Source organism: Entelurus aequoreus, linkage group LG13, assembly GCF_033978785.1.
Source record: "Entelurus aequoreus isolate RoL-2023_Sb linkage group LG13, RoL_Eaeq_v1.1, whole genome shotgun sequence".
Taxonomy (NCBI): domain Eukaryota; kingdom Metazoa; phylum Chordata; class Actinopteri; order Syngnathiformes; family Syngnathidae; genus Entelurus; species Entelurus aequoreus.
The window spans coordinates 19,618,467-19,632,875 of NC_084743.1; the positions used below are offsets into that span (position 1 = coordinate 19,618,467).

General features: G+C 37.6%; 1 protein-coding gene across 3 annotated transcripts in view; it reads right to left on the reverse strand.

Moving 5' to 3' along the window:
- The window catches only part of usp37 (ubiquitin specific peptidase 37), a 35,907-nt gene that overhangs the window by 9,972 nt on the left and 11,526 nt on the right, over positions 1-14,409 (reverse strand). For 2 of the 3 annotated variants that reach the window (XM_062067542.1, XM_062067541.1), the window contains exons 6-19: positions 12,080-12,157; positions 10,894-10,982; positions 10,617-10,710; positions 10,285-10,440; positions 9,001-9,132; positions 8,742-8,865; positions 5,235-5,479; positions 5,050-5,167; positions 4,850-4,929; positions 4,510-4,668; positions 3,194-3,247; positions 2,912-3,059; positions 2,612-2,837; positions 551-717 (exon numbers count right to left, since the gene is read on the reverse strand). In XM_062067542.1, the coding sequence (XP_061923526.1) occupies positions 551-717; positions 2,612-2,837; positions 2,912-3,059; positions 3,194-3,247; positions 4,510-4,668; positions 4,850-4,929; positions 5,050-5,167; positions 5,235-5,479; positions 8,742-8,865; positions 9,001-9,132; positions 10,285-10,440; positions 10,617-10,710; positions 10,894-10,982; positions 12,080-12,157 (1,870 nt within the window). The remainder of the gene's footprint in view (positions 1-550; positions 718-2,611; positions 2,838-2,911; positions 3,060-3,193; positions 3,248-4,509; positions 4,669-4,849; positions 4,930-5,049; positions 5,168-5,234; positions 5,480-8,741; positions 8,866-9,000; positions 9,133-10,284; positions 10,441-10,616; positions 10,711-10,893; positions 10,983-12,079; positions 12,158-14,409) is intronic. The other variant, XM_062067543.1, reaches the window with a different exon arrangement.

Consider the following 14,409-nt stretch of genomic DNA (forward strand, 5'->3'; position numbering starts at 1 on the left):
CTTTCTTACTCCTAACCGTGCAGAGAGAAGAAGTGAAAGCAGCTTCGTGCATATCATACGTTAAAATCCAAATCTCACCTAGAAAATAAAAACCCATTTAGCTCTGTCCTGTGGACGAGAGGTAATGTAAAATTAATAATAAAGCACCTTTTTAGACACTTAATACACTGGTTCTGTGTTTTCACTAACTAAAAAAAATGGCAATGGCATATCTTCACCCAGGGAGCCTCCGAATCGTAAGTGGAAAAAGTCTGAGTGCAGTATTATGTAACCGTGACCGGCCCGTATGTTCAATATCAAAATCAGGCCAAATATCTGCACAGCTTACTGAAAGACACTTCCTGACATAGGCAGCTAACACAAAATGTACTTGGTTGTGCAATTTTACAGTGCATGTGCCCCAGAGACTTAAATATGTGTAAACACTAAATCAAAGTCAGTTTTTTAATGTATGTCCGCTTTTAAGCACCTACGTTGACATCATGAGTGATTACACTGAATTATAATGATAGATACATTATTGTTGTAAAATGATTTTCCTCTCACGTACATGTTCCTTGAGGCTCTGAGCCAGCGCTTGCTGCAACTCCTGCTCCTCCCTCTCCTGGTCTAAATTGTACTGCAGAACCCAATCTGGCTCCCCCTGTTGCTGCATACTGTCAGGAGTTTGGTTCTCTTTGTTTTCATCCATGGTCAAGTCCAGAGAATCCAACACATCTAAATACAGGAAATGCAAACGAAGATTATTAGGACATTTCTGCCGTTCTAATAGTCAAAAAGACAATGATGGACAATTAAAATTAGGGGTGCATGACAATTATCGGGCCGATATTAGGAATTATGACATCATACATTAAAAAGTAGCTCCAGTAACCGATAAAAAAACAAAACGGTCAAGGTTTATTTAATTATATAGCACAATTTTAATATAGCCACTACTGCCGCAAAAGTGTTATACAGATTAAAAAATTTAAATATGTACAGAGCATTCTGTGCATAAAAGAGCTAAACAAACAAATCGATACAATTGTGAAAACAAAATAAGCACTGCACTTAAACAAAATATGCACTATAAGTAAAATGAAATAAGGAATATGCGTTAAAAAATATATAAACAAAGACTCAAAAAGGTCCATTATTATGTCCAGCTCAACTTGGATTAAAGGGGAACTGCACTTTTTGTGGGGGGGAATTTTGCCTATCATTCACGATCCTCATGTAAGACAAGAAAACACATGTTTTTCTTTTTTTTAAAAATCCATTTTAATACATAATATAGGGCAAGTACGGTACGAAGTGGCTGACAATGCAGCTAATAGGAGTACTCCACTGCGCCAATAAAGCCCTTAAAAAATAAAACATGCAAAAACCGCCAACAATACTCCATGTGACCTGAATATTAACCAAGTATTAGCGATATTGTTATTATAAGCGCTAACGAAGACAAAGTATTTATAGCGGCACCGTGATTACAGAGAGCCAATTAGCTAATGCAGCTACAGTATTGACATACTGAGCTGCTACATCACCTCTGAGTTGGTAAAAGTTGATTCTATATCATATACCATGCCTCTAACTTAGTAGAAGGTTGTGGCCATAAACTGAGAAGTTGGTCAACTTTGACATTTAACTTAGACTGTGAGATGAGGAGAAAGACACAAAAAGACGCTCGTTTGAGGCACTCGGGTGAGGATTAGGATTAATTATTTAACTAAACGGGAAGATATGAACATCTAATCAGTCGGCACACCAGTATCACAGATATTGTACAGAAAGTGATTGTTTTATTGTGTTCGTATTGTGTATTTCTTTGCAATACTGCAACTTGCTGGATCTGCTTATCACTCAACTTGTAGATCATCCTCATTATATTCAGGCTCAGAAATAGAAGGTTCTGGATCATCATTTGTCCCAGAGCAGTCTTTTTTGTCTCTCATGAAGTCTGCCATGATTAGTAGTGTTGTTATTAAAGAAAATAGCAAACCTTGTGGTGCGCCTGTGATATTAATACGCCGTCGTCTGCTTATAATGAGACAAAAATACGTAAATATTGCATGATATGAATAAGCCTGTTACTACATTAGATACAGTATATACTCAGTGTGTATATAAAACGTTGGAGGTTTGTGGATGATTTAGAGCGCTTTATGGCGTAATGGCGCAAATTCCATTACCGTCATTGTTAGCTGACTTTTGCTAGCATTTATTTACGAGTTACAATCCATCAAAAAAAAAAAAAAAGGGTTTTCATGTCTCACATAAGAATTGTGAATGATGGGCAAAATTCAGCTCCCATTTAAAATAATTATCAATAAAACACACCCAAGACTTTTTGCAAAAGGGCAGCAGTAAGATTATAATGGACCAAGGGCACGTTTCAGGCCGGAGAAGAGACCCCTCAAAACATGTGATTGACATTTGGTTAGGACAAACCTACAGGTAGTTTGTCAAATCCACCTTTGTTTGAATCTTTCTTACCTCTGTGTGTGCACAAACTATGGTTAAATCTAAATTTAAAAAATAATAGACATAAATCATCAGTATGAGTAAAAAAAAAAAAAACGTGCATCCCAAATTATAATGCAAAAACAGGTTTCTTTTACGCACATACCTGTAGGCTGTTTAGTGTCGGTGTTCAGCAGCTCTGTGTGATAAGCAAGATCATGTGCATCTGTGTCCCCAAAACCTTGGTCTGGACTGCTTGTAGGCTCGTCCTCCAAAGGAAGAGGTGGAGGTGCAGAGAGACCCGCCTCTTGACGACTAATCTCCAGCGCAACTTCTAGCATTTCATCATCGTTTATACCGCCAAAGTGTGCTGGATCCATTGGTGCTCCCCGCTGAGGACAAAAAAAAAAAAGTCTATAAAAATGAGCAAAAATAAAAACATGCAAGTTTGCAATGGAACAGTTACCTCTTCTAGTTGTTCCTCATCTTCTGGCAGGCAGCAGATGATTTGTCGTTTGCGGCTAACGTTTACCTTTCTAATAGGCTCTTCCTCGCTGTCCGAATCCACTAGGACTGATGTGTTGTTGGAACTGACTAACTTTCCTCCAACCCTCCTACAAACAATCAAGAGTTTCTAATATTCTGCAGTGCACATATGAGAATCACTCTGCAGAACGTATAGCTTTTAACTGGATGTAAATATTTTTAAATGAATCGTGTCTCAATTTCAATGTTATGCAAGACTTACCGCACTAGTGCTGTTGAGGAATTGACTGACTGGGATGTTTTGAGGGGTCTGGACCTGTAAGAACGGACAAAACAAGAGATACATTTATTTATTCATTCAGTTTTACAAATTACACAGGAAATGTTAGTAATGTTTTGTGCCCTCTTATCTGACCCGCTTTTTATTATAGCAACCCTCGCCGATCCTGAGGTCCTCTGGCAGCAACCTTTTACTGCTGGAGAGCCTCAGAAGTGTTGATATTTTATTTTATTTATTCATATATACACTGTATATATACAGTTGTTTTTTTTAAGACACCTTTTTAAATCAGATTTTTTACTGATCATGTTAAATTGTTCTTAGCTTTTAAAAATTTTTTTTTTTTATATTATGTTATTTTATAATCATTGCTATAATTACTGCTATTATTCTTTTAATGTTATGTTTTATTCATATATTAATGTATTAATTATATATTTTTTGACATCAATTTTAAAATATGTTTTATAAATTTTTTAGCTGGAGTTTATTTTTGTTATTTATATATACACTGTATATATAGTTATTTTTTTAAGACACATTTTTAATCAGATTTCTTACTGATCATATAACATTTTTCTTACTTTTCAAAAAAAAAAAAATTATATTATGTTATTTTATAATTATTTTATATATATATATACATATATATATATATATATACATATATATATAGTTATTATTACTGCTATTATTCTCTCAATGTTATGTTTCATTCATATATTAATGTATTCATTATATATCTTTTGATGTAAATTTCAAAATATGTTCTATAAAATTTTTATCCATCCATCCATCCATTTTCTACCGCTTATTCCCTTCGGGGTCGCGGGGGGCGCTGGAGCCTATCTCAGCTACAATCGGGCGGAAGGCGGGGTACACCCTGGACAAGTTGCCACCCCATCGCAGGGCCAACACAGATAGACAGACAACATTCACACTCACATTTACACACTAGGGCCAATTTAGTGTTGCCAATCAACCTATCCCCAGGTGCAAAATTCTAAAATTTTTAGATGGAGTTTATTTTAGTTATTCTCCAGGTTATTCTTCAGTTCCATGCCATGTTTTTTTGTTGTCAGTAGTGAAAGCGCTTTGAGTACCTTGAAGGTAGAACGCTTTGAGTACCTTGAAGGTAGAAAAGCGCTATACAAGTATAACCCATTTATCATTATTATTTAGTGCTGAGTGCGCGTGTGTTTTCTTCTTTTTTTGGCGTAAAGCACTTTGTGTTGCAACTTGCCTGTGTATGAAAAGTGCTCGACAAACAAAGTTTGATTGATTGATAGATGTCTTACGTTTGGGAACTCCAACCCAGGCTGAGGGGGGGCCTTGTGGATTCAGTGCAGTGAGAGAGCAGGGTCAGGTAGCGTGGTATGACCACCTGTTGGCCCAGCTTGCTGTTCAGAGATAGCTGGGCATTAAAACTGTACCTTTTCAGGTGCAGGATGAGCACTCTGCATGAGAGAAGAAGACTTTTTAGCAAAACCTGTACTTCATTTTATTTTCTCGATTACCTATTTTAATAGGGACCCAAAAGGCTAAATATGAATGCATGAACAGTGCCACAACAAAAATTCTTAATTCCACGAATGTCTGCATTTGCATGAATTACTCCAAGTCAGTTGGAGTAGTTACCTGGGTAGTTTGCTGAATTTATGTGTAACCATGGCTGCATTTCCATTGCATTTTTCACAAAGGTATTCAATTTCCTCTAACTGTAAAAAAAAAATAACTATTAGTAAATGTACAACCATTCACTGTAAATGTAAGTATGTTGCTTCACAAAGAAATGTGACAAAGATAGAACCTTAAGCAAAAGCTGACAAATAACTCACCCTGAAAAACAGATCCAGAGAATCTTGGATAGAGCGAAGTGGGAGGGTATTCTTTCTCCGAGGTAGGTCGATGGACAAGTCATTGAATTGCTCACGCTTGGTCACCACTTCGCCACAGCTGCGGAATCAAGAAGTTACCACAGACCAAGTCATCTCTAGAATCGGTCAGCCAAGTGACAGCTTACCCTTTACAGGTGATTGTGTGCTGCACCTCAAATGCCATATTAACAGCCACAGGGCAGGTGTAGATGCGAGAGGTGTCCACTTCTTCACTGGGGTCCGCCTTGGTTGCCGGCGAGTGTGCTGTTGCCTCGTGGCTATTTTCACACATCCCAGATGAGGATGCAACTTCACTTGTCCAGCTTTTATTAATTTTCTCCACATCATCTTTCAGCTGGTCCAAACACTGGCTGAGGAACTCATGTGCGTCCTGGTAAATGGCGTAACATGCAACTTCTTTAAAGCACAGTGTCAAATCATTATTTCCTTAAGTGTGTGGGTTTTTTTTTCAAATCAACAACTCAAAGAGAAACTGCTCCTTCTTTTTTGGAATTTTGTCTATCATTCACAATCCCTACCTAAGATAAGACCACGTTTTTCTTTTTTTGTGCATACTAAGTTGTAAGTACAAGGTGGCTAACAATACAGCTGACGGGAGAACGCTATCCCGCCTATAAAGAAAAAACAACCATAAACCGCCAACAATACTTTACATCCCGTGGCCTGAATATTAACCAAGTATTAGCGGTATTGTTATTATAAGGGCTAACGCAGACAAACTATTTTTTAGCAGCGCCGTGGTCACAGACAGCTAACTAGCTTATGCTGCTCTATTGAAGTTGAGCCAGTGAGCTGCTGCTGCATCGCCTCTAAAATGTTGAAAGTTAATTCTAAATTATAAAGCATGCCTACAAGTACAAAGTACAAGGTTGTGGCCATTTACTGAGAAGTTGGTCAAATTTGACAAACACGAAAAAACGCAAGTTTGCGGACCGTTTTTTTTTAAATTTTTTAAACATTCGGGTGGATTATGATTTGATGATGATTTGTCCCAAAGTAATTGTCTTTGTCTCATGAAGTCTGCCATTATATATAGTAGTGTTCTGTATCTGGTGGCAAGGGAAACCCAGGACGACCGGCACCTCCTCACAGCTGCAGGAGGCTGCCGGAGCTCCAGTCTGTTGGAGGACCGCCTATGGTGCGCCTACCAGCACTTGCTTTTCTCCCAGGGTGTGCTCCCGTAGCCTTATGTCTTCCCAGACTAACCCACAAGGCAGCGGGGCGTTGGAGTCTGCGTGTCTCCCTCGTCGAAAAAGACCTTAACGGCGGAGTGGGCGGATGATGGTTGCATAGAAGCTCCACAACGGTCACAAAGGCGGAAGAAGGCTGCAGCAAAGATGGGTCCCCAATTGTCTTGGTCTCCATGCCATTTGACCCTGGCCTTCTCTTTGCCAAGGACATTGTGGTGGCTGTCTGTGCACCAGTCTCCCCACTTTAAAAGATTTCACGCACAGGCGTTCTCCTGAAGGCAATCCCACATACAGGACAATCATACTCGTTTCGAGTGATCGCCGACGATAGTAGTGTTGTTGTTGAAGGGCAAAGCGAAAGTTGTGATGCGTCTGTGAAATTAATGCGCCGCCGTATGTCTTAAAATGGGCAATATGAGTAAATATTACATGTTATTATAAATATGCCTGTTACTGTATTACATATACCGTATTTTTCGGAGTATAAGTCTCACCGGCCGAAAATGCATAATAAAGAAGGAAAAAAACATATATAAGTCGCACTGGAGTATGAATCACATGTTTTGGGGACATTTATTTGATAAAACCCAACACCAAGAATAGACATTTGAAAGGCAATTTAAAATAAATAAAGAATAGTGAACAACAGGCTGAATAAGTTCATGTTATATGAGGCATAAATAACCAACTGAGAACGTGCCTGGTATGTTAACGTAACATATTATGGTAAGAGTCATTCAAATAACTAACATATAGAACTTGCTATACGTTTACCAAACAATCTGTCACTCCTAATCGCTAAATCCGATGAAATCTTATACGTCTAGTCCAGGGGTGGGCAATTAATTTTTACCGGGGGCCGCATGAGCAACCCGAGCACTGCTGGAGGGCCACATCGACAATATTTCAATTAAATTTTGCTCAATATTATTTTTGATATATACCGTAAGATAAATAATAATAATAATAATTAATAATAATAGTAATACTTCAACATAGTGTGTGTAACAGCATTCCATGACTAATATAAATAAATTATTATTAATAATAAATGACAGTAAAATAAGCACACGTATGACTGAGGAGTCATAGTGTAACTTTGTGTGGTGTTTGAGTTGTCCGACTTTTTGTGTGGCCATAAACGCACCAGTGGTTTAGTGCTATGCGTGTTGGTGACAGATGACAAGTTGGTTTTGGCCTGGTTTGTACGGCAGAAAATGACTAGTTTTTCGAGATTGAAGTGTTTTACTTATGTTTTTGGTGTGGTTATGGCCGAATATAAACAGTTTTGCTCAATAAAGTGATCAATATAATTCCTGGCCTCGAAGCATCTCGATAGACGTTACAATAATTGAACGGTGTTCATTTGAACGGTGTTGACGAACACCGTTAGGGCCGCTTGTTGTCACTGTCACTCAAAGTTGCATTGCAAAATTACATAGAATAAATATGTTTATCTTGTTTAGAATTCAGATGGGATTTGATTTGGTGCGCGGCATATATTTGCTGCGCGCAGCAGACGTTTGAGCAGTGCGCAATTGCGCAGGCACGCACCTTAGAGGGAACGTTGCATGGCAGTCCATGTCTTGTTGGAAACACGCCATTCTTCATCAACTTTTCTCTTTTTAGCGTCTCGGGTGTAAACCGTGCATCACTTGTCGCTGCATGTGCACCTTCACTCGCAGGTTACACACGGACACACGCCCATAAATAATATTTTTCAAAATAAAAGCAGCACAGTTGTATTGCGCGCACGACATAGATGTTTTTTCAACTTTATTTTGTAATTAATGATCGCAGCTGTTCACATTCACTCACAATCACGCACACGTCCACACGGAAGTAATACAAATAACGATTTTCAAAACAAAAGCAGCACCGTTGTATTGCACACTCGACATAGATACTTTTTAGAATTTATTTTGTAATTTATAATTGGCCTCACGCGGGCCGGACAGGGACGCACAAAGGGCCGGATGCGGCCCGCGGGCCGCAGAATGCCCAGGTCTGGTCTAATCTCTTATGTGAATGAGTTAAATAATATTATTTGATATTTTACGGTAATGTGTTAATAATTTCACACATAAGTCGCTCCTGAGTATAAGTCGCACCCCCGGCCAAACTATGAAAAAAACTGCGACTTATAGTCTGAAAAATACGGTACATACAGTGTTTACCGTATATAAAACGATGAAGGCTTTAGGACATTTTCAGAGTGCTTTATAGGCGGTTAAGGCTTAGCGACTGAAATTGGCTCCATTTTTAGCTGACTTTTGCTAGCGTTTATTTACGAATTAGAATGCATTTAAAAAAAGAAAAACATGAGTGCTTGTCTTGTATAAGAATTTTGAATGTTTGACACAATTCCAAAAAAAGTGCAGTTCCCCTTTAAGAGCAATACTATTAAACCACAATCAAAGGTTTTGCTAAAGCATATCTTACATTTTGTGTATTTCCAGAGAAACGCTCAGCAGTAGAGGAAATAGCACTTTTTACTTTCCTCAATAGGTCTTTTTGTGTTTCTGGGCAGCCCACATCCTTTTTAGCCAAAAGATGAGCAAAACGCCTGGAAGTCCAATACAACCACATTAAAACAGAAAAGTCGTGTTTTGCGCAAGAGACAACATTTTGTGAGGTTTCAAAAACAGCTGCAGTGATGTTATAGACTGCAGAGAGGCTCGGATGTCATTTGCCTTCGTACCTGAGCAATGCATTGACGGGCACTTTCTTCCAGGGAATGCTCTGCTTTAGCATGTCATTGGAGAAGGAAGGGAGGCTGAAGAGCGACTGCAGAATAGCATTCATATAGCAAGTGTTGCCCAAATTTGAAAATCTGCGGGGAAAAAATGAAAATATTTGATGTTAATCAAACAAATTGATGCAGACAGCCATACAAGATCGGCTGGAAAATCGGATTATAAACACACTTTCTAACAAAGTGATCGTTTTGCAGGCCCAAATGTCGGTTTCTTTAGACCTGATGCGGTGAAAACATATTCGAATTACTTGAAGTAATCAGTGCAGCCTTGAAAATGATTTTCTCTTGGTTCTAAAATATTGTTTTTGTTTTGAAAATGTCATTAAAATATTTCATATTGTTGAAATCGGATGTAATCTTGACATAATCCTAAATAGAAATGTCTGATAATGTCGGACTGCCGATATTATCGGTCGATAAATGCTTTAAAATGTAATATCCGAAATTATCGGTTTTAAAAAAAGTAAAATTTATGACTTTTTAAAACGCCGCTGTGTACACGGACGTAGGGAGAAGTACAGAGCGCCAATAAACCTTAAAGGCACTGCCTTTGCGTGCCGGCCCAATCACATAATATCTACGGCTTTTCACACACACAAGTGAATGCCTGCATACTTGGTCAACTGCCATACAGGTCACACTGAGGGTGGCCGTATAAACAACTTTAACACTGTTACAAATATGCTCCACACTGTGAACCCACACCAAACAAGAATGACAAACACATTTCGGGAGAACATCCGCACCGTAACACAACAAACACAACAGAACAAATACCCAGAACCCTTTGCAGCACTAACTCTTCCGGGATGCTACAATATACACCTCCCGCTACCCCCACCTCAACCCCACACCCCCAACTCCGCCCACCTCAACCTCCTCATGCTCTCTCAGGGAGAGCATGGCCCAAATTCCAAGCTGCTGTTTTGAGTTATGTTAAAAAAAATAACGCACTTTGTGACTTCAATAATAAATATGGCAGTGCTATGTTGGCATTTTTTTCCATAACTTAAATTGATTTATTTTGGAAAACCTTGTTACATTGTTTTATGCATCCAGCGGGGCATCACAACAAAATTAGGCATAATAATGTGTTAATTCCACGACTGTATATATTGGTATCGGAATCTGTACTTAAGAGTTGGATATCGGCAAAAAAAGCCATTATCGGACATCTCTAATCCTAAGTATAAGTTTTTGAATAAAGAACATTTGAGAAGCAATTACCCTTGCAGGGGAGTCTGCTGCTGGGCCGTAGTTGAGGGTCTCTGCTTGTTCCAGCCACCATAATCTTGAGAGGGACGTACTTTCTTGAAAGGAGTGGAGTGATTCGGCAGTAGAAGAGTGCGTTTGGCTGTGGGAGTCTGTGATGTACTTGATGGCCTGAAATACAAGTGTTATTATAATCAAGGCTGTAAAAAGTCCTGCATCAGAGTTTTTAAAAAAAGGTTTGAAAATGTTTTTTTTAACAAATCAGAACATAATATGTTCTATATCACCAAAGGTAGTTCACATATTTTTGCCTCAAAACTTTACTTTCACAACTAAAAAAATCTCACCTGTCTGTAAAAGAATGGCTATGGCCATAATCTTTAGTCACAGATCGACTGCCATAGAATGACGTTGGCTGTAGGGGAGTTGAAGCCAGCGGACCTGAGGGTAGTAAAAAAAATTATATATATATGTATATATATATATATATATATATATATATATATATATATATATATATATATATATATATATATATATATATATATATATATATATATATATATATATATATATATATATATATATATATATATTACAAAAATATATATATTTTTTTTTAACCTAAACTCCGGTTTTCCTCTGCCTGCTTTAGCTTTTCTTTGCAGCTTAATAAAAACTTCCGAGATGGGTCCGAAGTGGCCTTGTTGTTGCTAAAAAAAAGAAGAAGAAAAGATAAGTGTAGGTTATGTAATAGTAGAATATTGTCCACATATACATTTTTAAGTGTTTTTTGCAAGTTTCAGACAGGTACCAGGTGAATGTTCTCCCCCAAAAAAAGTATTCAGGTCCATTACCAAAATATAAACACACGTGTCCTGTCATAATCCCTTCTAAGTCTATCTGATAGCTCAGTCACAGCTCTTTTTATTACCAAATATGTGTTATATGTGTTTTATGTCGCACGTTTGCACCAAGAAAAATTCCTAGTTTGTGAACCCGTTCTCAAACAATGGCAATAAAACTATTCTGATTCTGATTCGGAGTGTTTGTAATAACGGTATTAGTAACACCATTACTTTTACTAGTAACATGTATTAAAACTAATTACTTTAAGGTCCGTTACAACGCCGTTAAGAATCGAATCAAAGGTGGTGCCCAAAAGTTTACAGCCTTAATTATTATCCATTGATGATCAATCAGCAATTATCTACCTTACCCTTTGAAGTAAAGGGAAACTTGACCAATTCACAATCATATTTAAGAGAATACTAACAGGTTGTATGATTATTAAATCCTAAGGTGGGATTTTAATGATAATAATAAGTAAGTAATAATTAAGACCAAAATGGGGCCACAAATAAAATCTTGTTAGGGTCACACAAAGTCTATAGAGCCTGAACGAGGGCAAACCGGAAGCTGCAAATATACGAATTTGTGGCTGGTCAACTTTCATTTGTTGAAAAATGTCTGCATCAAATAAATGAATATAGATGCATTAGTTTCATCCTTCCTCTGCGTGGGTGAAGTAAACATGTTGCGCTTTTAGATTTACCATTAAATAAACCATTCTTGAAGGAAGAGAAAATTCCTTGATCGTTTTTTGTAATCAAGTTACTCACAAACCTTAAATAAGTATTTCACCCAGAGACCATTCACAAGTCTGTTATAGGCTAAAAGATAGAGTGATTTTAGCCGGGATAAGAACGATTATTAACAAATCAGCAAAATTTAAGTCTTAACTTTCATCCAAGACTGTTTACGAAAATACGCAGCATCATAAATTAGTACATCTCGAAACTGCTTTTACCTTGAGGAGTCGTTTTCCTTGGGGTAGTCCTCAGTCAAGTCACTTTTAGAGTTCAGGAGTCGCTTTCTTTTTTCACCCCTGAAAAGCAGTGCCAAAACAAGTTTCTAAAATAAGTACCGGTAATACCAGTGTTTTCTCTACCATCATCCAGCATTGTTTGAATGTGGATTATTGCCAATAATTTATTTTATAAGGAGGAGGTGATTTAATAAACCAGTACTATATGTTATTGTTGAGAAGCCATCAAATCACATTTATGACATTTTATGACTCGCCTAAACTGCTCGTGTGCATGCTTTTCAAAAATGGCTACCCTACCGACCCGTCCCTTCTTTACACTGCTCATGACCCCAAAGCTGTAAATCCTGGTCAGACAATCATGTTTACCTAGCTAATGATTAAAGTACAGTGGAACCTTGATTTACGAACCCCTCTTTTTGCGAACTTTTAGTTTGAGCCAAATATGTCTGTGTATGAAGGCTTCATTCATTTCGTGTCTCGCCTGGAGGCACAGCAGTTTTAGGGAGGCGGAGTTCTCCACGTCACTTTCTGCGCAGTACACTAACAGTTCATTCTCCGTGCTTCAGCATGTGTGCCTTCTAGGGCTGTGAATCTTTGGGTGTCCCACGATTCGATTCAATATCGACTCTTAGGGTCACGATTCGATTCAAAATCAATTTTTTTTCAATTCAACACGATTCTCGATTCAAAAACGATTTTTTCCCCCCGATTCAAAACGATTCTCTATTCATTCAATACATAGGATTTGAGCAGGATCTACCCCAGTCTGCTGACATGCAAGCAGAGTAGTAGATTTTTGTAAAAAGCTTTTATAATTGTAAAGGACAATGTTTTATCAACTGATTGCAATAATGTAAATTTGTTTTAACTATTAAATGAACCAAAAATATGACTTATTTTATCTTTGTGAAAATATTGGACACAGTGTGTTGTCAAGCTTATGAGATGCGATGCATGTGTGAGCCACTGTGACACTATTGTTCTTTTTTGTCAATCAGGGATTTTTAATCACTGCTATGTTGAAATTGTAACTAATATTGATACTGTTGTGGATAATATTCATTTTTGTTTCACTACTTTTGGTTTGTTCTGTGTCGTGTTTGTGTCTCCTCTCAATTGCTGTTTATTGCAGTTCTAAATGTTACTGGGTCAGGTTTGGTTTTGGAATTGGATTGCATTGTTATGGTATTGCTGTGTATTGTTTTGTTAGATTGATTAATTAAAAATAAATAAATAAATACATTTTTTTTTAAAAATCGATTTTTTAAAAATGAGAATTGATTCTGAATCGCACAACGTGAGAATCGCGATTCGAATCATTTTTTTTCCCACACCCCCAGTGCCTTCTTTGTGTTTTTTCTCCTAATGACAAGTTATGTAAATTTTGCCAACTCAATAAAAAAGGAGGGAATCGCTGTGGCGATTAAAAAAAAAAGACTATTAGCAAGGAGTACATTAATGGTGCTCTCAAGTACGGAAGAATCGACGAGGCAGGCTTTGGACAACAGCAAGTTTTAAGTCTGATGAGACACGACTTTGTGGAAATTATGCCAAAGCAGACTTATTTCACAACGGAAGAGAAGAGCTACCATTTGTTCGCAGCACCTCTTAAGCGTGCACAAACACGGCCCCTCACCCCGATCCCTCCATTCTTCCCCTGTGTCTGTCTGCTCCTTTCTCGTCAGCTCCTCCTTTGCCAACATTAATGTAAGTGGATTTGACTTTTTAAAATGTGTTACTATTGTAGCAATAATTGTTATTTCTGATTGTTTGTGAGGGCACCAAAGTGACTTCTGTGTGTGTGTGTGTTGGCAGAGCAACGCATACAGAAGACAGTGGCTTGTTGTTGTTGTTTTGGCTTGTTATTAAAGACCAAGTTGATCCATCTCCCCCTTGTTATGTTTAATATACAGTACTGTATAGCACTCTATATTGTGTTCAAAGTGTACAAACCTTTACTAAAAGATGGACTTTTGTCAAGGCTGGAACCCATTATACATATTTACGTTGTTTCTTGTGGAAAAATTTGCTTGTGCGGTTTCATATTTTTCAAGAAATGAGCTGCGTCACTGAACAATTAAACATGTATCCCAAAGTACTGCTGTATTTGTGCACTTCAAGCATGAAAACTAAATATTTTTAGACTGCTTTAAAAACGATCACAACTATACAGTATATAGCAATAGTTTACATGTTCTATAACATATCATAATACTGCAATATAAATCTCATCAGAGCTGTTCTACACGCACAAACCCTGTAAGTAACCTTTTAGACTTTGGAGATATCACGGAAACTAAATCAACACA